We start from the raw sequence: 24,162 nt of genomic DNA on the forward strand, positions 1-24,162 counted from the left end.
AACAAATGTTTAACTAGCAGGCACTGACACACACGGGGTCATGACAGCATCAAGGGATACAGCAAATGAGAGCAAGGGCCTTTACCTGAGCAAACGAGACAGGTGGGCTTAATACATTATCAGTGTATTCGCAGTATATTCACTTCAGGTGCTTTGGTCAAAGAGAAAATACTGCATGTTACTCTGTTATTTACAGCGCACATGCAAACACGGACACGTTGCGGCTAGAAGCCTTCCTCAGTGTGTCTGAGAATTTAAAATGAAGAGATAAATAAAGTTTTCTTGTAACAGATGGCATTAAGCCTGGTGAAGGGGGGAAGCCTAGTAACCCCGTTGCAGAAAGCTGCCTTGCTCTAAGTATCCCCCTGCCTGCTTGCCTCCCCTCCTCCCCCCATGCTGTCGCTAAACTGCAGCACTCCAGTCTTGTTAATGCGGCATGCTTCATGCATTACGTAAGAGACTGTGCATCAGTCCACTCTCTCTCTCGCTCACTCACCCAATGTAGCTGTCCGATGCAGATCTTTGCAGCGAGGAGGGGGGTGGTGGGGTCAGTCGGTCGCAGCTTAGAGCACTCCCGGAGCATAGACACTGCGCTCGCCGACTTGAGAGACAGGGAAAAAAATAACAAAGTTAATTAGCAGCTTGTCAGATCTGCAATGTAGAGCATTCGACACTGACTGGATACAGCACTGGCAGTATTTATGTTTTAAAAGGATTTTTAACAAACAGAGTGGTCCTTATTGCAATTGCTCAAATATTGTATTTTGTTTTGTTTATTTATTTATTTTTACTTTGGTAGGTCTGTGTTAAGGTGCTCCTTCCTTAGTCCAGGAGCTGCTCTTCAGTTCTGGTTGCCTGCTATAGATATATGCAACACGTTCTAGATTGGCAAAAGTGTCTTTATAGAAGAGCCAGCGCCATCCAGTGATCGGTCTCTTTGTATCAAGTTTCCTTTTGATTTGCTGATAATGCACTTCTTGTGCACTAGATGGTGCTGGTGCTTACTAATATAAATGCACTTTGGTTGGTCAAGTATAGCACTCAATGCATCTCCTGAAATCATAGTCTAAGCAAGAACAGAACAATGAACTAAGAGAATGAATTTGGGGAGGATTCTCTCTCTCCCAGTTCTGCTGCTGCAGGAGAGAATAGGCAGCTTACATTCATTTTAGTAGTTCTAGTGACCTTCAATTTAAATAAAACAAAATAGTTGGATCTAGCTAAAAAGACCTTGACCTATATCTATGTGGCATGGTTCAAATCAATCCTGGAAACTAGCGAGTGAACTGAGTTCTAGTAGCTGAGCTATCTGGCAGTGGCCATTGCTCACAATATAGTAATCTGTCGCATATCTGACTGCAGCAGAAAACAGTCAGGGCAGATATGTAACAAGCTGGATGAATGAATCCTGTTTTAAATACCATTATACACAGCTGTAACAATTACTACATTCACACAAGCATTATTTTGAGATTCAGCTTTTACAGGGTATTAATGCTTGTGACAGGGTAGCTGTCTGACGTGTGGGTGCGTGCGTTCACTGCTAAGTGACAGACAGGAGAGCGAGATGGAGGTTGAAGTTGATGCGCCCCGCAGGTGAACAGGATTTATTTGCATATCAACACACTGAACATCTTACCTGACACTGCCAGCAATGGTTGCGCACGGAGCACATGCAACACAGTGTACGGAAACTTTGGTGGGATCTACAATCGGTGAATTGATCTCTATTCAATAATAAACTAACGTTGCTGAAAATGTTGATCATGATGGATAAACAGAGCGGATGTACAATAGATTATATTTTATATATATATATATATAATCCAATTGTCACAGCTATTACATACTGGGAGGGTCGGCAAGTCCAGATGCTTGTTCCGCTCTGTTTCATTATAAACAGTGTTTTGTGGCAGGTGTCACGCCAGTATGACACCACATCAGAAAGGCTCTGATTTAAAACTGTAATGAGACAACAACACAAGAAACAGCCCTACGCTGGTCGTCCACATTGAAATCACTGAAGTACTGTGATAGCACAAGAGTCCAGACTGTCCAGCAATAAACACTGCAGTTCTAAAAATGGCAAGTGAGTGAGATATACACCCAAGGCAGCCACACACTTACTTTTCCCTGCTTATGGTGATTGAGTGAGGGCTTTGAACGGCATATTAGATAGACAGTGGGAGGGATTTATGGGGGAGGTTGTTTGGAGTCTTTCTGGAATTACACAGTAATAATTAAATTTACACTGGTCACAAAAAAAGACCATAGCGCTATCAAGAATAGCTGCTTGGCTGTCACATAATGCATAATACTGATGATCTGATGCCACAGTGTGCTAAATCAAGTTCACCAAACACACAACTAGACAATCTTTGTTTGTGAGTTAGTCAACACTGGCATCTTTTCAATAGCCCCTGTTTTGACACGGTATCATGTGATCAGTGACAGTCCTTGTTCCATTCTAACTATACTGCACTTGGAACTGGGTCCTGGACCTGGAAGCTCAGCACACTTTCATCTATCTGTAAGTGGGTGGCTTTTCTTTCAGAGGGTAACATTGTAGCATGGCATATTGGCAAACTAAGTCACATGACTCACATCTCCCGCACAACTGTCATTTCTTCACCCTGGAAACTGAATTTGTAAAATTTAAGAGTGGAAGAAATTACTGATTTATTGAAACAGGGTTAAAGATTAGTATAGATTTTTGCAGCTAGAGGCTAGGATCAACCAGGTATCCAAACTAACAATTCGAACAGTGTTCATATCTGCAGCTGGTACAACCCTGAAAACAAAGTGCTTTCCAGACACACACTGCCCTAGACCAAACTACAGTACCCTGACAGGAAGCACAACAGCATCTCTATTATACTCCAGGAAGGTCGAAGTGATTGAAACAGCTTGCCTGTTATGCCTATTGTTCATCAGCGATATCACTTACAGAAAAGGACAGTGTGTTAATTGCCTCGACAAAACAGGAGAATCAACACACAGATGTCCTTTGTAGCATAATTACTCAACAGTGAGTGAAACCGGCAGCAATTGATCTCTGCTGCGATTTACCTACAATTACAAGCAGCTCGTTTTACATGACTAAAGAATGCCACATGAATCCTTTGGAGTATACATTTTGTTTTCTGTTGTGGACTTCACTGTTCATTAGAGGTCACTTAGATAATTATTTGTATTTATTTTCAGTAGCAAATAACATTGAAAAGCTCAAAGAAGCTCACCAGTTTTCCTAGCGTTTGTAGAACTCTTTTGTTTCTATATTCTTATTGTCATCCCTCAATCATTGCTTGCTCCCTTATTAAAAAAACGGCAACCAAATCGTTACTAAACAGAACAGCACCGCCTACAGTGTTATATTGGAACGAGTGTTGTAGTCGAGTGGGAGCACACCACCAGATTTAGGACCACACCCCTGATTGGAACACTTGCATCTCAAACGTGAGCTGCACATGTCTTGTCACCTCTGGAGATTGCATTTGTTTTATCACCACCAGAACAGGCCTGCTGCCCCTGCAGCACCTCGACAGAAAGTAGCGTAGGCTAGGGGTTGAACCAATCAAACATAGCAGGTAGAAAATTCTGTTTATTCTTTAATGTGAAGTAGAAAGGATAGCTTTTATTAAAGGAGTGCATTAGTAATTGATCATGTCTCTGCCGACAGGCTGGAATAATTATCGCTTACAAATACTCTGAGTGGGTTTGTGTCTCTCCTCTTACTGGGGCTCTTCTCTTGCAATTTGAAGACGAATGTGTTTTCATTAACAGTTTCCAAGCAACCAGACAGTGTTTTACCTAGGAAACCAGCAGACGGTATAAAACTAAATCAATTCATTCCACAGAGCATCAGAGCAGTATTATATAACTCCTTCTTTGCTTCATCTCATGAACCTAGCAAAAAAAAAACTTTTGTTCCTAACTGTTGTTTGCTTGTTTCTCAGGCCTGACCAGAATGGTATTAGCTACCCATTTCCACTGCTGACAGTGTGAACGAGGCCAACAAATTTACCTCTGGATTTGACACAAATCCTGAACGAGGTTCAAGCTTCGGTATCATGCTCACATGTTCAGTGTGTTCTTCAAAATCCTATTGTTAAACATTGCTGCCCATATGCAATTTCTACCCAGAATCCAGGACTGCTAAGTGAGAAAATCAACAGGGGTAGCATGGAACACAATTCTGCAGAGTGGGTACATTCCTGTGCATGCAATTGCAATTGATGGAATGTGCGATGCATAATCAGGGTGTGTGGTGGTATTAATACTGCACCGTACTGAGGTGCATGAGGTAACGACAACATTGAAGGAGACTTTATCACAGAGCGGTGAGCTGGGTTTAATCAGGAAGAACCGTAACTCAGACTGAAGGTCCTGTTCCGGCTCTCTTTCTTTTGCCTCCCTATGTCTCCCCTTTTCCGATCTGCATTGCACCTGCCTTTTTATCCAGGCATGTGTACAGAGCCGCTGCAGAAGAAGAGGAGAGGGAGAAGGCTGCCGATGCTCAGTGGCATGACGCATTGCAGAGGGCTCATCAGGAATCTTGCGGGAGTGCTCCACAAATAGAAAGGAACGCTATACCAGCACAGATGGGATTGTCTACAAAAGGGATGTCCCCAATTCCCTGTTTAAGACCCTGGCTATTTCCAGACACTTGATCAATTCACTGTATCAAGTCACCAGACTGCCTGAATAAATCAATTCACCCTTCCCAGCTGCAGTCTTTCTGTTATTTAATAAAATATGAGAAACCCACAGACATATCTCGTTTACTATAGTCATGCCTGTAACCAAGTTTATACCTGGGGGTGGAATGAAGTTCAAGGATGTTACAGGTTGAGTTTAAGAAGAAGATAAAGAATAATTGAATTGAACTGAATGTATTTTTAGGGTGGATAACTATTTAATTGACACACAGGTAAACTAGGTGCACAGAATACAAAGCTAAACAGAATAAGATCATGCCTGACATCTTGCAAGGTTAGTGTAATAAGGCAAAATAAAACCAGTTAATGTCTGCAGATAACAGAAAGAAACATGATTCTAGTCAAAAATATTTATATAATGAGTGCAGCACTGAATCAGAACCAAGCAGGGACCAGCAGAACTGCATCCACTGCAGTCTTCTGAACTGGGTGACTGATAGTTCAATCTCAACATTACCAAAGGTATTTTATTCACCTGGATGTAAACATAAAAATCACATATAATCCATTACTTGTGTAGCCTTATTCAAACATTCAAAATCTGAAAAAAAGCCAGCATGGCTGTTCTGTAAGTTTAACGCTGTCTAAGAATTGGAACCTCACCCGTCCGCAAGCCATCAGCGAAAGAGCCAGCTGGTACCAGAGGTGGAATTCATCGAAGGAGAACTTCATGGCCCGCTCCAAACACTGCAAGACAAACCAGGTGCAACATGACAACAGGGGTCCCATTCGCCTGCTTTCATTGTTTCTGATAGCAGACACAGATCACCTTGTTAAAGGGGTTTGTTTAAATGATCTCAACAAAGCAACGTTCATTTTCGTCTCTCAAACACAAATCTACTTTTCAGCGGCTATGTATTATATTATGGCAGATCGAGTAGATTGGAACGCCTTTGGTCCAAAGATTAACAAAGGCTTAAAATGATTAAGATCATTAAACTATGAAGATATCCTGACCGCGCATTAATGGCTGTGTTACACAGCTGTTCAGATCATTAATATAGGGTTCCAGTATGAAACAAAAGGAATTGCATTCAAAATGGTCATCAGTGAGCTTCAGGTGGCCCTGCAATGAAGAAGTTAATTATTACTACCAGAGACCACACTAAGCCCATAGGACATGTGGTCACCACTAGCCCAGGGATTCCTGTTAATTACACCGGGGAAGCACATGGATGTGTTTAGGCAGTGACTGATGGGGTTGTTACGCACTCTCTAAAGGGAGACCGGATTAATGAACGCACTTCCTAAAGGGAGACTGGATTAATGAACGCACTTCCTAAAGGGAGACTGGATTAATGAACGCACTTCCTAAAGGGAGACTGGATTAATGAAGGCACTTCCTAAAGAGAGACCGGATTAATGAACGCACTTCCTAAAGATTAAGGAGACTGGATTAATGAACGCACTTCCTAAAGGGAGACTGGATTAATGGCACTTCCTAAAGGGAGACTGGATTAATGAATGCACTTCCTAAAGGGAGACTGGATTAATGAACGCACTTCCTAAAGGGAGACTGGATTAATGAACGCACTGAACGCACTCCTAAAGGGAGACTGGATTAATGAATGCACTTCCTAAAGGGAGACTGGATTAATGAACGCACTTCCTAAAGGGAGACTGGATTAATGAACGCACTTCCTAAAGGGAGACTGGATTAATGAACGCACTTCCTAAAGGGAGACTGGATTAATGAACGCACTTCCTAAAGGGAGACTGGATTAATGAACGCACTTCCTAAAGGGAGACTGGATTAATGCACATACTCTCTAAAGGGAGACTGGATTAATGAACACACTTCCTAAAGGGAGACTGGATTAATGAACACACTTCCTAAAGGGGGACCGGATTAATGAACGCACTTCCTAAAGGGGGACCGGATTAATGAACGCACTTCCTAAAGGTTGACCGGATTAATGCACGTACTCTCTATAGGGGGACCGGATTAATGCGCGCCATGCCCTTGTGTTTCACCTGGGTTCCAGTCTGGTGAAGTCCCCTGTCAAGCTCAGGCAGTGTCAGACTGATCCTGGGGGGAACTATGCAACGAGAAACACAGGTAAGTACCGCGCCTCAGCATACTGAAGCAGACTGCCATCTGATTATTTGCTACGGAAACCACAGATAGATCCCAGATAGCAAAGCGACAGTTACCCCCTAGGAGCATCACTTTGAGCACAGCTGTAACTTTCTGTCTGGGATCTACTGACCTTTCCTTTAGTTTTTAACTCTGTAAATGGATCTGCACCATAATAAGCATGGAGCCCACTGGCACTTCCATCAGCGGCAATGCAGCTTATTAATGGAGACCTATCTGGACCCCATCCCATCGAATCTAGGCTGAGTCATAAAAGCAGTTTCCGATAATGCTGGGGTTTGATGCTGCAGGTTATTTAAAGGAGTGGAAAGGGTCGAGATGAGATTCCCAATACATGTTCATAGGTTCCTTTTTTGCTAACCCAGCTAGTCACCATTGTAAACGTAAATTTGTTCTAAACTGCACTACATGTTTAAATAAAGGATTGATAATTGATTGACCCAGTGCAGGGAGACAGCAACTATATGCATTTTTACAGTATAACAACTTTTAAACTACTAGGAAATGGACGAGCTTAGATGGGCCGAATGGCCTCCTCTCAATCGTACATTTTCTTATGTTCTTATGTTCTAATCATTAAATGTCCCTCATGAGACCAAAACTCCTACAAGCAACTGGGAGCAGTCTTACCTCAGACAGCATTCCATACTGCCCCCTCCTGGCCATGGCTATGCTCAGCAGGTTATAGACCTGAGAGGTGTCTTCCAGACTGACCGCCCGGTCCTCCAGCTGGTCAGGGGCTCGGCTGATGACTGCATCTCTGTTTGCCTGTAGACAGCCACTCATTAATGCAGAGGTCATTCATTACCTGTATATAACTAACCTTGTCTTAGCCTGCGGCTCAAGACACTTAACTGTTGCTCTACAAGTAGAAGATCATGATTGCTGCCTCCGACATTACTGCTTCATTTCTCTAAGTGCCAGTTATATTTTGAAACAGAACTTGTGAGTCAATGCAGGACAGTATAGCGAGCTGTGGAACACCACTCAATTCTGCAGGCTATTGAGAATGGCTAATATTATGACAGGCCTGCACAACAGGTACAGCAGGGATGCTACTCTTGTAACATTTCAGTATAATCCAGCAGGCTGATTACACTGCAGCTCCCAGTGCTGTGCATGCCCGGTCGGCACAGTGTGCAGTACGGGGGGCACCAAGTAGTTTTGGAGGGGGCACATTATTGAAATGTGCAGCTTAGAAAATGTCACATAAAATGGGACCCTACAAAGGGGGTTGGTTGCTAATGGGGGGTATTATTGCTACTAATTTGTAAAAATATACAACCTTAGAAATGACCCTGAAATAAAGATTATTATACTTTGATTTTTGTGTTTAACTTCACTTTATTAATGATTTGTCATAGATTTGTATTTCAATCTAGGGTGGCACTAGCTCTATCCTAACCACCGCCTCCCCCCCGCCCCCCCGGCCCAGGTGCTCTGATCACTGGATCACAGGAGGCTTTATCAGTGCAGTCCAGTCTGCATTTGCTCTGTGTCCCATTTTAATTTCATGACGTTTGTGTGGTGAGGTTAATGGCCATGGCGTTCTTGGGGTTACACCCTGTTCCGTATCTACATTACAGAAATAAATAAGTGGTGCAGAGCCTCAATGTAACTGCCTGACAGAGTGGACTCAGACAGTACTGGTCTGTTTGGTATTCCACCAGCACTCACTCATGGCATTACTCTCACAGACACTAGGAGAAATGTATGACATTACCATGCCGTGCTCCAGTCCTAGTGCAAGCTCTGTTGTGTGGAAAATTAAATCTCACTTTTATTTACTGCAATTCCAGATCAATGCAGATTGATTTTGGTCAGGCCGACTCAGGAGTGGAAATGTAAAATACAAGTCTTAGTAAATAATTAAATGAGAGTGAGAGAGGAGCCCACACGACATCCGCTTAGACTATTCCCTCGCTGAAGATAAAATGAGGCACTGAACCCTGGTGTTCCTTCTCTGTCTCTGGATAGTGTTCTTGCTGCTAGCAGACATGTGGAATCTGTAGCACCCCGGGTTTAACATGGGACGATACAGAGGTCTGCCATAGGTGGCAACACTTAGCTGTCCTATTAGTCAATCCACTGTGGTTCCTGTCGCACTTCTTATCACACGCTAATACAGTTGGAACAAAGCAGCCAGGACAGGAACCAACTCACAGCCTCTCCGTCCCACAGTGCCCGGGTTAAACTGTCAGTGACTGGGACAAGGCTTAGCCAGGATGTAAATAATGGCACTGTTAAGGTAATTAAAATAGGGATGTACCAAAGTTACGAGAATCAATGTGTGTGAGTCTCTGCAATCTAGCTGCTAACCACCAGGGGGATCCTACCTGCAAGACTCATGCGATTTGGATCCACTTCCATTTAGATCAGGGGTGCCCCATCGCAGCCCACTCCATGGTTAACAGGTACAATGATATAATTAACTGCTTTAGGGTCTGGATTCAGGTTTAATTGGTTCAATTTAGAACAGTGTTGGAACAAAGAACAGGAGTTGAAAGGCCAACTTTGTCCACCCCTGGTTTAGATCCTAACCCCCTAGCACACATGTGCTCACTTAACCCTGCTTGCAGATTATTATCCTTGTGATTCTGATTCATTAGCATGATACACTGCTTTTCTGTCGCTACAGTCCATAGAAATGACAGGGGACTTTACTCAGTATCTCCACCTGCTGGATCAGAATCGCTATAATACATTTAACATTGTGTTTTAGTTTAGGGAAACTACACTTACTGTACCACTTATTCTATAATAAGATATCCAAAAACAGAATCATACTTCATGTGTTTTACAGCTTTACATGTAGCAAATCCCTGGTGGAGGACACAGCTTCCAGCCTGTCCCCTGGGACTTTCCTGACAGCGTCTTTTCTTTTGTTCCCTTTAGAAGAAGGCTCCCCAGTGCTCTCAGTTACAGGAGGTAAGCTCCTAATGTGTTCAGTGCACAGGTCTTTCTTTTCACTCAAATGATTTCAAGACAAGCAGAAAAATCTATAAATACTCATCCTTCCTCCTTGGTGCCAGGTACTATAGCAGGTGCAGGAAAACCATTACAATAAACAGCCACCTGGTGGCACTGTGCTGCCCAAATTAGAAAGTACCAGTCAATCGATCACAAGGGATTATCAGTTCATATCTGCTCATCTCTGTAAGCACCACAGACTTCATCCCGCTGCCTAACTAAATAACTACAAAGGCACTCAGCACCCAGGGTGGTATATTATTCAGAGTAATGTGTGGAATATTGAATGGTCTTACCATTGACTCGCTGATCAGCAGGAGCAGCAGGGCCTCTTCTATGTTATCTTGCGGGCAAAACAGACTGGCATAGAAAAGAGAAAATGAGGTCACTCTCGTGCCAGGAGTCTTGTCTTTCCAGCACCCGTAACAAGAGATATTTTATACATATTTCATCTGCAACATAATACCTTCCTCTCTCATCCCTCCACCAACGCAGGTACGGTTTCATGAGCTGAAGAACTGGCTGAGCACACACAAGATTTATTATTACTATTATTATTATTCTTAGCAGTACTAGTAGTAGTAGGGTTATAGTAGCTTGCTTCTTTTCCTAGGGAGCAGAAGAAAACGTTCTGGTCTGCTTAAATGTCTGTATTTCTGTTAAACTCTCATTCTACAGGAGACAGTAATACGGTTGCCATTTTAACTGCATACCATCACAAACATGAAGTTAAGCCACTTTCCCTATACTGTCCCTAAACTATCCCTTAGTACAGTAAAAGCACAGCAAAGTGTAATACAGTGAAAGCATGGGAAAGCATTGCAAAGATTAGTGAGGTATGGTAAAGCATAGTAATAAACATGGCAAACCCGGGTACACTATGGTAAATGCATAGTATAACTATGGGAAAAGCTGGGGGGAAAACTGCAAACCATCAACTGAATTCAAACCATCAACTAAACTGCCACGGGCCTCTCTTTTAATGTATAGCAATAGTTTGGAATTACTTTATTGTAGGTCTCTCTTTAATGCTGCTCATACTATTGAGATAAATTAAGTAAACAAAGTTTAGTCAACTTTAAATTTTTTAAGAAATAACCCTCCACGCATTATCTATTACCCTGTAATAATTATTACCGCGGGACTGTGTTCCCTAAGAAGGTGTGCTATGTTTTGTAATAATGTTTTTCTGGTGCTTTGCTTGTGAATCCCCCCGTCCTGTATGTGAAGCACACTGTTTAGCAGGCCTGTACGGGACACACTGTGCTGTTGTAAGTCTCCAGTATAGCCTGCTGCAGCTCTACTTGTTTCCACTCTACTGCTCCGTACTTGTCTCCACTATACTGCTCCGGCTCACGGTCCAGGGTGTAGCTGACGGGGGTCGGCGGCTCCTTCGCCTGCAGCTCTGGGGGGGGCTCGGCGGAAGGGCTCCAGTAGCAGTCCTCGCTGATCGTGTGCAGCAGCAACTCCACCAGCTGCCTCGCTGCAGTCTGCAACTCAAACACAGGGGGCGGCGCTGGTGAGGCGTAGGCAGGCAGTGACAACAGGAAAGATGACAAAGCACAGCACTCACGTATGCCGGGAATGTTGTTTCTTCACTGCAGGCAATTCAATGGTTCATCACATAACTATCTCGTCATAGACTGGACAAGAAAGGCGTGCTCACACCCCCTGCAGGCTGAAGGCACTCATTTGTAGCCCAAACTACAGCCAGTTATTAACAACACTGTTCAGCCCCATTTACAGTCCCTCAGTTATGTAGACTATTCCTTACATTAGTCTTTAAATGAGACCAGACTGGAGTTATGTTTGTACTACACAAAGGCATATTAAGCCATAGATATATATTTTAAACTGTATTAGATATTTTCTGTTTGAAAGGACTGGTTTAAGTTTAGTGAGTCTCATAATGCTGTAGTGCCATACAAGTGGGATTAGAACAAGCTGGTTTTATATGCTGAAATACACAGTATACTGATCTCATGATTGCAGTGGAATTCCTTTGAAGGAATTGGAATTGGAATTAGAATTGAGCGTGACCCTGCACCAGCTAGACCTACTTGCAGCCTCCTTTTAAACGATCACACTGATCCAGAACTGTTAAAGAGATCAATGAGGTCCGATGCCCTTTTTAAAACAGCTGACCCTTGCAGGCCAGGGGGGAGGGAGGGCCAGCCGATGTCCTCAGTGTAGAAACTTTCTCCACTCTTTGAAAGCAGCACAGTACAAACTAAGTTTGCGAGACACTGATCCTGCAGCAGTCAAACAGGAGACTTGCATAACCACAAGCTGCTCAAACTGAGGCTGCGTTGCTAGGATACCGGATCCTGGTAGGCGCTGCATTGCGACATGCAGTTGAGGAACCAGCTCTCAACTTTTAATTTGATTTCTTTATCACACTTGGATGAGGTGCTAATGGGATGCAGTGTGTGTGTCAGCGGGTGTGTGGAGCACTGATCTGTGTTTGCACATTAAGCTGTACTGTGCACAAAGTGCAACGGACCTGCAGCAAAGCCATTGAATTCTGCTAGCAGAGATACAGATCATCATATCAAATCCAAGAGCCAAGCTGTCACTGTCTTCATTACATAAGGGGATATTAAGATATGATTTCCAAAATCCTTCCACAGACTAAAAACTACATAATACCAACAAGGGGGTGAGTGTAGTGAGTGTGTTAAAGATACTGTTACTCTTCCTCACCAAATCACTGGGCAATAACTTGTGGACAATAAGACATCGGGCGATGCTAGAAGTAGCTAATGCCACACTAGAAATGTAAAAATGCTTTCCAATCAGATAGCCTGTTGCTGTCTGACTTAACTTCCTTGGTTAATTCAGCTGAGCCGGTCAAAGCAGGAGTGCAAGGAGATAATTCCACTCGATGAAATGACCAAGGAAATGCAACACTGCAAACAGAACTTAATTAGAACTACTAGATTACCTGTTAGCATTTTATAATACAACAGTACATGTTGTTTTTTAAATATGTGTTTCTTTCAAAACTGCATATGTGATATTACATCGCATCAGGCGCAAGTCCGATTTAGCACCGATCTGGACAAAGGCCCAGAGAAACTGGAATTCTTTGTGCCGGTGGTTTGCTTCTGTTTTAATGCAGCACACCCCCAAAATGAAAGCTGGTTTTCAATTATTGTAAGTTATTCTTATTGCATAGGATTTTTCAGGCACGCTTCCGAACACCTCTCACCTTTTTGAAGTTCAGCGTGCCCTTTGACTCCACAGCTCTCAGGACTTTCCTCAGCCTCCTCTGCCCTCGGACCAGGTTGCTATGGAATTAAGAAATAGTTTTAAATGTGCCTTTTGCTTTGTTCAAACTTCAAACTGATGCTGTTGTTCTTTTTATTATTTTAAATCGCACAGTTGCTTTGTTTTGTCGTGCTGGCTAACCCAGATGTAACTGATGTATGATTTATAAGTAAATCCCAATGCCCATTTAAACAGATACAGACACACACTAAGGAATTCACAAACACTGAGGAGTCCAGAGCCCCTGAACAGTGTAGTCTCATATATTTGTGAGATTAGTGTGCCATCTAGTGGTAATATACACAAATCTTCAACATACTGACCAACTTTCCACATCATTTTGAAAAGTGTTCATAGTTCATAGTGATAACCCTGTCTTACACTACATGAGTCAGGACCCTGGTTCATGAGGGACTGCAGTGGGAGTGCAGGATCTGTCTTACACTACAGGAGTCAGGACCCTGGTTCATAAGGGTCTGCAGTGGGAGTGCAGGATCTGTCTTACACTACAGGAGTCAGGACCCTGGTTCATGAGGGTCTGCAGTGGGAGTGCAGGGTCTGTCTTACACTACAGGAGTCAGGACCCTGGTTCATGAGGGTCTGCAGTGGGAGTGCAGGGTCTGTCTTACACTACAGGAGTCAGGACCCTGGTTCATGAGGGTCTGCAGTGGGAGTGCAGGGTCTGTCTTACACTACAGGAGTCAGGACCCTGGTTCATGAGGGTCTGCATTGGGAGTGCAGGGTCTGTCTTACACTACAGGAGTCACGACCCTGGTTCATGAGGGACTGCAGTGGGAGTGCAGGGTCTGTGTCAGGGTTCATGAGGGTCTGCTTGGGAGTGCAGGGTCTGTCTCACAGGAGTCAGGACCCATGGTTCATGAGGGTCTGCAGTGGGAGTGCAGGGTCTGTCTTACACTACAGGAGTCAGGACCCTGGTTCATGAGGGACTGCAGTGGGAGTGCAGGGTCTGTCTTACACTACAGGAGTCAGGACCCTGGTTCATGAGGGTCTGCAGTGGGAGTGCAGGGTCTGTCTTACACTACAGGAGTCAGGACCCTGGTTCATGAGGGTCTGCATTGGGAGTGCAGGGTCTGTCTTTCACTATAGGAGTCAGGACCCTGGTTCATGAGGGTCTGCATTGGGAGTGCAGGGTCTGTCTTACACTACAGGAGTCAGGACCCTGGTTCATGAGGGTCTGCAGTGGGAGTGCAGGGTCTGTCTTACACTACAGGAGTCAGGACCCTGGTTCATGAGGGTCTGCAGTGGGAGTGCAGGGTCTGTCTTACACTACAGGAGTCAGGACCCTGGTTCATGAGGGTCTGCAGTGGGAGTGCAGGGTCTGTCTTACACTACAGGAGTCAGGACCCTGGTTCATGAGGGACTGCAGTGGGAGTGCAGGGTCTGTCTTTCACTACAGGAGTCAGGACCCTGGTTCATGAGGGTCTGCAGTGGGAGTGCAGGGTCTGTCTTACCCCTTCTTGAGGTGCGTGACGTAAGCGTTCTGCAGCGCCACCTCTAGGAAGAAACCGGGACTGAACTCTGACGTTGTGCCACTGCTCTTCACACCCTTGGAGTGGGGACTGTTTACTGACTGGCAACAACAAACCAACAGGGTAGAATGGGTGATTAGGGTTCCCTGAAAGTTTTCCACAATACCACAGAGCAAATGAAGAAGCAAAAATCCACGATAAAGCCATGTGGAAAAGGGAAACCGTATTAAAAAACATGGCAAACCATGGTAAACTATGGTAAATGCATAGTATAACCATGGGAAAATCTGGGTTAAACTGCAAAATGACCATGCATATGTACTGTGGTAAACTTTTATAAGGGTTATTATCATTACATATATTATTATTATTATTATTATTATTATTATTATTATTATTATTATTATTATTAATAATAATAATAATAATAATAATAATAATAATAATAATATCCCACATACAGTAAATATGACGTCTTTATTGTGTACAGTTGTGTACAATTTTCTTTACAATATTATCAGAAGAATGCCATCAAGTTTTAACCCTGTGCTTCAGTCAAAGGCATGCAATGTGCTGAATTTACAGAATGAGAACCTGACATTGCATAATTAAAGATCAGCAAAAAACCCTTACATGGGAAATAGTTGTTTTATTTTTTAAGATAAAACACACAATCTCTTCATTCAAGAGCCGTTTGAACTCCAAGTAGAGCTGCTTAGCACTTTTGGTCCTGTATCACACTGCACTATGTCATGTAAAGGAGGCGTGGCTATGAATCATGACACCCCCTCTCCTCACCTTGTCCAGCTCCTGCAGGTACAGCAGAGTGATGTCGCAGGCCTTCTCAAAGCAGGACAGGGCCTCCTCCTGCCTCTCTGACAGGCGCGCCTGGGAGGCGGCAGATACATGCTGGCGCTCCATAGACAGGCCTGGGGGAGTAGAGAGGGCTTCACTTCAAAATGGTATGGTGTTTCCAGCATAATATTCAACTAACACCTTTATAGAACTTTTTTGTCTATGATACTTTTCTAGTTTGAGAAACACTTTGACCTTGACATTATTACACAGGTCACTGACATAAGGGGTTAGATTAGAGCAGGGGTGTCCAGTCATGGTCCTGGAGGACCATTCCACTCCAGGTTAAACAGATATACTGAACTACTACTGGGTCCGGAGGGAGGGTAAATTGGTTCAGGGCCAGCTTCGTCACCCCTGGATTAGAGACATCTCGTTGGCTCGAGGGGGACTTGCCTTTCTGATAGGGTTACCATATGACTCCATGTACACTAGAACAGATTGGGACAGTTCAGGCTTCTCAACTCACATCGCAATGCATTCTGGTATGTTTTACTTGTCAGGTACTTTTCACAGCAGGATTACACTTACCAGAATACACTGAGCTCTGAGTGAAAAGCCTGAACTGTCCCACTGTCCTGATATACATGGAGTCATATGGTACCTATACTTTCTGACTCTATGCTGTTGTTTTCCCAGTAAAAATGTAATCAGCTGATACACCTTATTTAACCAAAAGCTTTGTAAAATTAAGAAGAGATGTCTTTACCTTCGTTTTCCTCTCAACAACTTTTGGTACATTATTGTCAGACAAAATAAAACCAACGGTCAGCCAGCCCATGCACAGTGCAAGCAGTCAGCGGTCACCCTACACCGCCGCGATGCCAGCAGCACTACCTAGCTGTCTCCCTGTAACATGCTAATGAATAAGTCTGAGGGTAAGTGAAAAACTTCCAACGTTTTGATTTCAATGTTCAGCAGAATGCCAAAGTGTTTAGGATTTTTACTTGGATTTCTGCATACATCCAGGGAACACATGTATGGCTGATTTAATATAGGTGTCCAGCGGGTGGTGCTAATTGGCTATTAACTTTATTTGAAGGAAATGAAACTGGAAAGAAACATGAGGGGCAGGGGTGCAAGAAGTAGTGGTGTAGCCAAAACAGAACGCACATAATAGGCAAGCATCTCCCACAAAACTGTCTGCTTCAGTCACTAGTTCTCTTGACGCAATGAAACGAGCATTAGGAACTTCTATTACTAACTACTTCTTTAAGGAGGCTAACAGTGCTGATAAAGATGACTTCCCGGAATGGCATTCAATGAAGCAGCTTCTGTAGTGACAGTGAACCACCAAGATAACTCTCTAAAAAAATTGATGTGAATTCATACAATAATTCTTGTTTAAGAAAATTAATATTTTAGTGGCGGCACCTTCAGATTCAGGACGACACCATGGGTAAAAAGGAGAGCTCAGAGTGTGTGATGTAAGAGAGGCTAGTCTGGGTGGAGCAGTTTGTTTATTCAGCTGTTCAAGTCCTGAAAGCATGAGACTGCAAGATGTTTTTATTTTTATTTATTTTGCGTCGCCCAACCAATAAAAGCATACAAAAGCACTGAGCGCTAACTCTCTGAATCGCTTGAATGCTGCTTGTCTGCACACTGCCTCCTCCTCTCCTTTACAGCCTTTAACCCACATGCCTTTGTGGTTTCTACCTTCAGCCACAGCCTCTTATTAAGAGGAAGCACCTGTGAGTCTGCATGATGGCAGCTCAGCCCAAATGCTGTGGCAGCCTGCATTCTTACACATACCAAGGAGCTCAATTAAAACAACAGTGTAGCTTAGTTGATCTTATTGTGCAGTATTTCGCAATGATTGCAGAGGTATTACTGGCCAGCTGAACTGTTTAGCTTAGTTGATCTTATTGTGCAGTATTTCGCAATGATTGCAGTGGTATTACTGGTCAGCTGAACTGTTTAGCTTAGTTGATCTTATTGTGCAGTATTTCGCAATGATTGCAGAGGTATTACTGGCCAGCTGAACTGTTTAGCTTAGTTGATCTTATTGTGCAGTATTTCGCAATGATTGCAGTGGTATTATTGGTCAGCTGAACTGTTTAGCTTAGTTGTTTTGAAGAGTGTGGAGAGGCATTGCAATGAGTTGTTATTACTGGCCAGCTGAATTTATGACACACCCCAGATATCACAGCCGTCTCACAGTCCCTGCTTTGACTGCCAGGTTTGGAGGTTTGAACTATGACCTTCCAGCCTTGACCACCCCCAGGAAATCTGTCCACCATGTCCCCGAACTGGAACTGCCCACACTGCAGGAATGAAACCCTAACAAATAAACCTACAGAGTGTGCAAATGTCATTGATATCCTTTATATACCTACCTGCATGAAAATCTGTGGGTGTGAGGATTTCAATTTCCGCTCAGTAATCAGTGATATAGGCACTCGTGTGTGAAATGTTGGACCACCTGGTGCTTGCACCCATCAATTACCAGACTGGTCTGATCTTGCAATAGAAGCTTTACTTTTCAATGTCAAAAAGGGCGGACAGCTCCAATTGTAAATGTCTCGACTTGACTACAATTTACAATATTCCAGAATTCCCTTAGTAAATTGCACCACAATCTAGCAGGAGCTTTTCTAGATGTATACTCATGTGCATCTCCGATAGGATAAAATAGGGACCCTGCCAGAGCCGGTTTTAGGGGCTGGCAACCAGGGCCATTGCCCAGGGATACACGCCACAGGGGGGCCACTAGGCTAAGTTAGGTCATAGCTACAGAGTACAGAAAAACATTAATTCTGGAGGGGCCCACGCCTTAGCCTCTGCCCATGGCCCAGAGTCTCAAACCAGCTCGAAGCCCAGCCACTTTCTGAGTCAGTTTGCTATTACTTCCTCCGGGTAGCTCATTTGCAGGAAGTGCTGTAAGGCTGCGGCTGACCTTCTGCTGTGTTGTTTGTTCAGGGAGTCACTGCTCAGCAGAGGCACGCTGGGCGGTGGCTTGGAAAGAATCCCTCATCGGTGCAGATTAGGAAATGTTATCTCTTCAGGCTGTGGAAACTTGTACCAGGCTCATGAAAAAAAAAAAAAAACTGTAGGCTTTTCTTGGCAGTGCTTTGAGTTTGCTTTAGCCTACAGGCCTTATAAGGGCAGAATGCAAATCAAACAGGCCTAGTCTGAAAGCCTGCAATCTCTTCCTCTGCCTGAATTTGGTTTCATATGCTCTTGCGTGCTTCACTAAGCGAGTACAGTTAGCTAGCATGTGTGTGTGTCATTCTCAACAATGATGCAAGATTCCAAGACATTTCCACTGAAGCTCTTGCAAGCCACATTCCCCAGTCTCCAGATATCCTGGCAGCACCTGATCCAGCAACTGCAGCCAAGACAGTACTGCAGAACCATCTCTTTGCTCTTCAGACTGGACACCCTCTTCAGCTTATGAATCTACTGCTGCCCTTATTCTCCACTTTATCTCCTGTCTAGCTTGTATTGCCCTGCATGCACTGTTTATCAGAGTTGGTGTTATTCCTGTTTGACGCAGTGTAGGGATGCATGGGGAGTTAACCTTTGATTATACATGCCACAGTGACAGCTCAGGTTCTCATTATAACACAGAAAACATTTATTTTAGTGCAACTAAATCTCTTCAGATATTTAGTGCATTTGTATTTATTTATTTTACCAGGAGATTTGCCCAGTGAGACGGGGGCCTCGTTTCCCAGTGTTGACCACCTTTTCTTTTTAACGGATGTCATTTGGAATTCACTGAAATCGATACGGCAATAATACAAGAACCTTTTTTTTCACAAACTTGTTATTTTTCTCTATGCTTTCACTTCGTACTACTATATATATACAATCATTGCATGTTTTAACAGGTATGGCTTATTTATTCAAATCCAATGGCAGAATGACTGGGAATATCACACTGTTCCAAATTACACTACGTTACTAAGCAGATACAGAGTTTGAGTTAAGATTATTTTATTACATGATAGTAGCTGTTATGTACTTCATGCTAATACTGGACTCAGCTTTCCTCCAAGTTAAAATGAGAAAATAGAGATAGGGACAAACAAAGACGTAGCTTTGCTGTAATATATGAGCCTTCAGCGCAATTCCTCCAGGTAATGTGGATTTCCTATTGGCCTGCTGTTGATGGCTGAAGTGTAATGCTGGCTCTAGAGATCAGCCTAGTTGCAGCTTCCCTGGCGCATCAGCACACACAACGGCAATGATGCTGGCTCCTGCGATTAACCAAAGTGTGGCCTTCTTAGCGCCTCAGCTTGATTTAAGGAAAGTAATTCTCTGAATTCATCTGTTTGATTTGAGCTGTGTGCTCTTTTTCCCATCACTATTTCCCAATACTGCTAGAATGTTCATTGAGTGCTATTGGTTTTTTCCATGAATGGTTGCACTTTGGAGCAGGCAGCGAGCAGCAAGCCTACCTTTAATGAGCAGAGCTTCGGCCAGCAGTCTGCTCTGGTAGAGCTGCTGGTTCTCCATGGCAAAGCTCTCCAGTCCCACTCGGGCGTACATGCTGAGCGCATCTCTCGGGGAGCCCTCGACATAGTGCAGCTTAGCCAGAACCAGCATGGCTTCGTTCAGGTACTTCGGCTGAGGAAGCAAAGAAATCACAGCATGTACTGTAAACTACACTGTATTTAAATACTGATCTTGCATTGTAACCCTGCACTGTGACACCTGTAAGCTGATCTAAATAAATAATAGTAATAATAATACTATACAGGCCGGGACTTTACAATACTTTCCAATGCTTACCTCTGCTTTGCCATGCTTTAGCACTCTTTGCTATGCTTCTACACCACTGTTATTGAGTGGAGGGAAGTGAACACAAAGTGAGCGGTCGTCTCTGGTGTTTTTCAGTGTTCACTAGACAATGTCTTGTTTTGTCTTTGTTTTGGGCATGTTATATCAGTGTATATCTGTTAAAACCTGAATGCTGTCAGCAAGGGCCGATGAGTATGTGTGTATGTGTGTACTGTGTACATATCCCCGCCCCTCCTCGTCCCTAACCCAGGTATGCTCAGTCTCCCAGCTGGTGAAGCAGGGAGAGAAGGTACCAGCGAATAGCCAGTCCCCATTGGCTGCCAGGACCCCCTACTCACTTGCAGCTTGCCTCTGTTCAGAATGGTGCTCAGGTGTGCCTTGGCTTGGCGCAGCTTGGGCAGCTTCTCTTCCATTAACGGAGTGCAGTCTCTGAGCTGGGCTGCGTTCTCCAGGAGACACTCCTCCAGCAGGGACTCAGCCAACAGCAGGATCCCGAAGTCATCTGAAAGACAGCAGCCACGAAGCAGCAACAAGGGCAAGTCAGCTCTGCAGTGAGAGCCAATACAAACCAACAGCATTGCAGGAAACACTCACGCTACTTATTTAGACTTGCTTTTCTATTTAAAGTTTCATTTTCCATTACTTTTTTTAAAGTGACCATTGCTTTAGTATAACAACTTCCTCAAATCCTGTATCCTTTCCTGTAGATTTTTCATAACTTTAAAGACATAGATAGCTTGTGATAGACAGACAGGTAGATAGATAGGTAGATAGATATAGATAGATAGATAGATAGATAGATAGATAGATAGATAGATAGATAGATAGATAGATAGACAATAAAGAAGGAAGTAAATGATAAACTGAAAACTCACTATTTTAACAATGAGCTGTTTGCTATTTCTGAATCTCTTTCTATATATATATATATATATATATAGTATGTTAAATAATAATGATTTATACTACCAAGCTTCTCGCCTTATTCACAATTTAAATGCAGACATCTATGATTGCATAAAAATAAATAAACCAAAAAAATTGATTAAGCTCAAGGAAGAATATTAGACATTACAGATTACCATTAATTATCAAAATATAATACTGCAAAGACCACATAAAACTGCTGTTACAATCCTGGAAAATGTGGCCCTCCCTTCCGCTGAACACTCTGTTTAATCTAAAGGGCTCACATTTGTACCTACAAAGAAATCCACTGACATATTTGCAGTCATCAATGACACACAGCTTTTCTTTCGCTGCATGCGTTTGTTTACTGCCCATTTTCATGCAGACACAAATGAATGAAGTGCTTCACAGTCCTCTAACACAGCTTCTGATTCCATAGATATTTTCCAGCAATAAAAACAAAAGCACTACTTGGACACCAGCCTCATTTAAACTTAACAGATGAATAGCACACCTTACAGAATATACAGAAACATAATGACATCATAATAAAACCTGCTGACAAAGGAGGAGCTGTAGTAGTTTGGAAAAAATGATCTTTATATAGAAGAAGCATCTAAACAACTTTCTGACACTAACTTTTACACGAAAGTCCCAAATGATCTTACCCAACTGTTACAAACTACAGTCAAATCTACTATCAATTCTGCCATCCAGAATAACTTATTACAAAACTCTATGTCTAATCTTTTTATTTACTTCCTAAAATTCATAAGCCTAACAACCCAGGCCGTCCTATTGTATCAGCATGTTCCTGCCCCTCAGTTTCTTGATGATGTCTTTAGACCCACTGTGGAATCTCTACCTTCATATGTTAAAGACTCTAACCATTTTTTGCAAATAATACATCATTTTTCTTTAAATGGTAACAGTAAAAATATAACACTCTTCTCAATGGATGTCAAAAGCCTCTACACAGTTATCCCCAGCAGTGACGGTTTACAAGCACTAAAATACTTCCTTGATAAACGGACAGTAAAAGAACCTGCAACTAGCAAAACTCGTTCTTTCTTTGAATTGTTTCTTCTTTAATGGAGATTTTTATAAACAAGTTAGAGGTGTCAATATGGGAGCAAAAATGGGGCCCTCCTATGCCCTCCTCTTTTTATGGGATGGATTGAAAATAAAGTTTTTCAACAGTACAAGAAGCATACACCAGTTTTATATCTTCGATACATTGACGACATATTTGCCATCTCAGTCAACACTGCTGAAGATTTAAATCATTTCATACATTTTACTGACCAGTCTCATCCAGCTCTAAAATATACACGGAACATTTCTAAACACATTTCATTCTCAGACATTACCATCACGCTTTCTAATTGTACCATCAGTACTACAATTTTCTGCAAAGAAACAGACTGTCATTCATATCTAAGATAGGGCTCCTCCATCGCAAAGCTCGTCGCAACTCCATTCCATACTCTCAGTTACGAAGACTGGGACGCATTTGCAGTGATGATAGTGATTTTTTTTATTTTTAAATAAAACAAATGACATGTGTGCGATTTTCAAAAACTGTGGATTTCCAGACACTATGCTTAGAGAAGCTGAGTTAAGTGTATCGACAATAAACAAAAAAGATGCTTTGTACAATACCAAAACACAGAATACCAACAGTCGTATTCCGCTTGTTCTTACTTATCCTATGACCCAAAAAAGAATGAATGAACATTCTATTCTGAGATCATTAACACCATCAACATTCTGGAATATTGTTTAAAAGTCTACTTGTTTGTTTTTTGTTTTTTTTATCAACTTCTTAAAGTACTGTTTTTTTCTATTCAGCCGATGAAGGCCTTATAGTCCGAAACGTCCTGATAATTGATTTATAATCAATTATTCTACCTTTTTAAATACCTAAAATATCCTTTATATATATATATATATATATATATATATATATATATATATATATATATATATATATATATATATATATATATCCCTGAGATATATTTATTCTTGTTATGACAAATATTCCCATTGACGAGTTCAGTCCTGCTGCATCTTGCACCATACAATGAAGGCGCACCCCGGGTTGATAATATACAGCTGTATGTTACAGTATGTAAAATAATGCAAAAAGCTCAAATGTACGTTGACAGCATTGACACTCATAAGGTTTACTGCGGTGTGCCACGGTAAAGCATAGCAGCTTTTAGTAAGTAAAGAAAGCATTGTAAACACCTGGTGAACGCTTGATTACAGGCAAAGATAAAACTTGATCCGTACTATATAAACGTTTTAATAATTAATAAAAAATCTACAAGCAACAGGTTTTAAAGACATTTTAGTATTTGTATAGGCTATTTTACACTATAGTGCTGCTTAGGTAAAACGCAGTTTTGTGTGCAAATATATTATCAAACAGCAAAACCAGAACTTGTAAATCGTGTGCATCGAATGTGTTAAATTCTTAAAAACGTGGTTTTACTTTTTTACTAGCATTTGTGGTACCACAAGTAGTAAGTAGCCAAGCGTATCTGACAGATCGGCTACTGTTTGATATACTGCACTTGATGCGTTAATTAATCGCGTTGCTTTTGACAAACACTTGGGTTCCCTTTGCACAACAAGCCAGGTAAACCTTGTTGAACAAGTCAAAAGTTTACATGTGATTTCTATTTGCATAAAAGGACCAGTCAAGGGGTAAAAAGCATTGCAGTACAAAGTTCAGCGCACAGAACGAGAAACAAAACTGTAGATGTGCACTGTAACGACTGTACTATTACAAAGTTTTCATTGAAGAAATGTAAGTATGCCGAGCACAAATGAACTCACCGTGCTCGTGTATTCCGGCGAGGTTCGCCTGCTGGACCAGCTCTGGGATCCTCTCCCACTGGCACTCGACCCGGCATCTTTCAATTTCAGCCTCCAGTCGATACTGGGAGAAGGAGATTCGCGCTGCCATGGTGCTCTGAGTACAATACGTGTAATTTTTAAACAAGGAAGTCACTGGCTGCTGCTGCTGCTGCTGCTGACTGAGTGAGTGACAACTAGTCAACAAGTTAACTTTTACACTGAGCATGTGTGCGGCAGA

General features: G+C 42.5%; 1 protein-coding gene across 2 annotated transcripts in view; it reads right to left on the reverse strand.

Moving 5' to 3' along the window:
* The window catches only part of ttc7a (tetratricopeptide repeat domain 7A), a 120,402-nt gene extending 96,296 nt beyond the window's left edge, over positions 1–24,106 (reverse strand). For both annotated transcript variants that reach the window (XM_041251392.1, XM_041251391.1), the window contains exons 1-11: positions 23,904–24,106; positions 20,486–20,649; positions 19,805–19,973; positions 15,345–15,475; positions 14,529–14,647; positions 12,998–13,076; positions 11,116–11,276; positions 10,083–10,146; positions 7,447–7,584; positions 5,322–5,405; positions 497–601 (exon numbers count right to left, since the gene is read on the reverse strand). In XM_041251392.1, the coding sequence (XP_041107326.1) occupies positions 497–601; positions 5,322–5,405; positions 7,447–7,584; positions 10,083–10,146; positions 11,116–11,276; positions 12,998–13,076; positions 14,529–14,647; positions 15,345–15,475; positions 19,805–19,973; positions 20,486–20,649; positions 23,904–24,033 (1,344 nt within the window). In that variant the 5' untranslated portion in view covers positions 24,034–24,106. The remainder of the gene's footprint in view (positions 1–496; positions 602–5,321; positions 5,406–7,446; positions 7,585–10,082; positions 10,147–11,115; positions 11,277–12,997; positions 13,077–14,528; positions 14,648–15,344; positions 15,476–19,804; positions 19,974–20,485; positions 20,650–23,903) is intronic.
* Between the last annotated feature and the right edge of the window lie 56 nt (positions 24,107–24,162).

The sequence above is a fragment of the Polyodon spathula genome, chromosome 5, assembly GCF_017654505.1.
Source record: "Polyodon spathula isolate WHYD16114869_AA chromosome 5, ASM1765450v1, whole genome shotgun sequence".
Taxonomy (NCBI): domain Eukaryota; kingdom Metazoa; phylum Chordata; class Actinopteri; order Acipenseriformes; family Polyodontidae; genus Polyodon; species Polyodon spathula.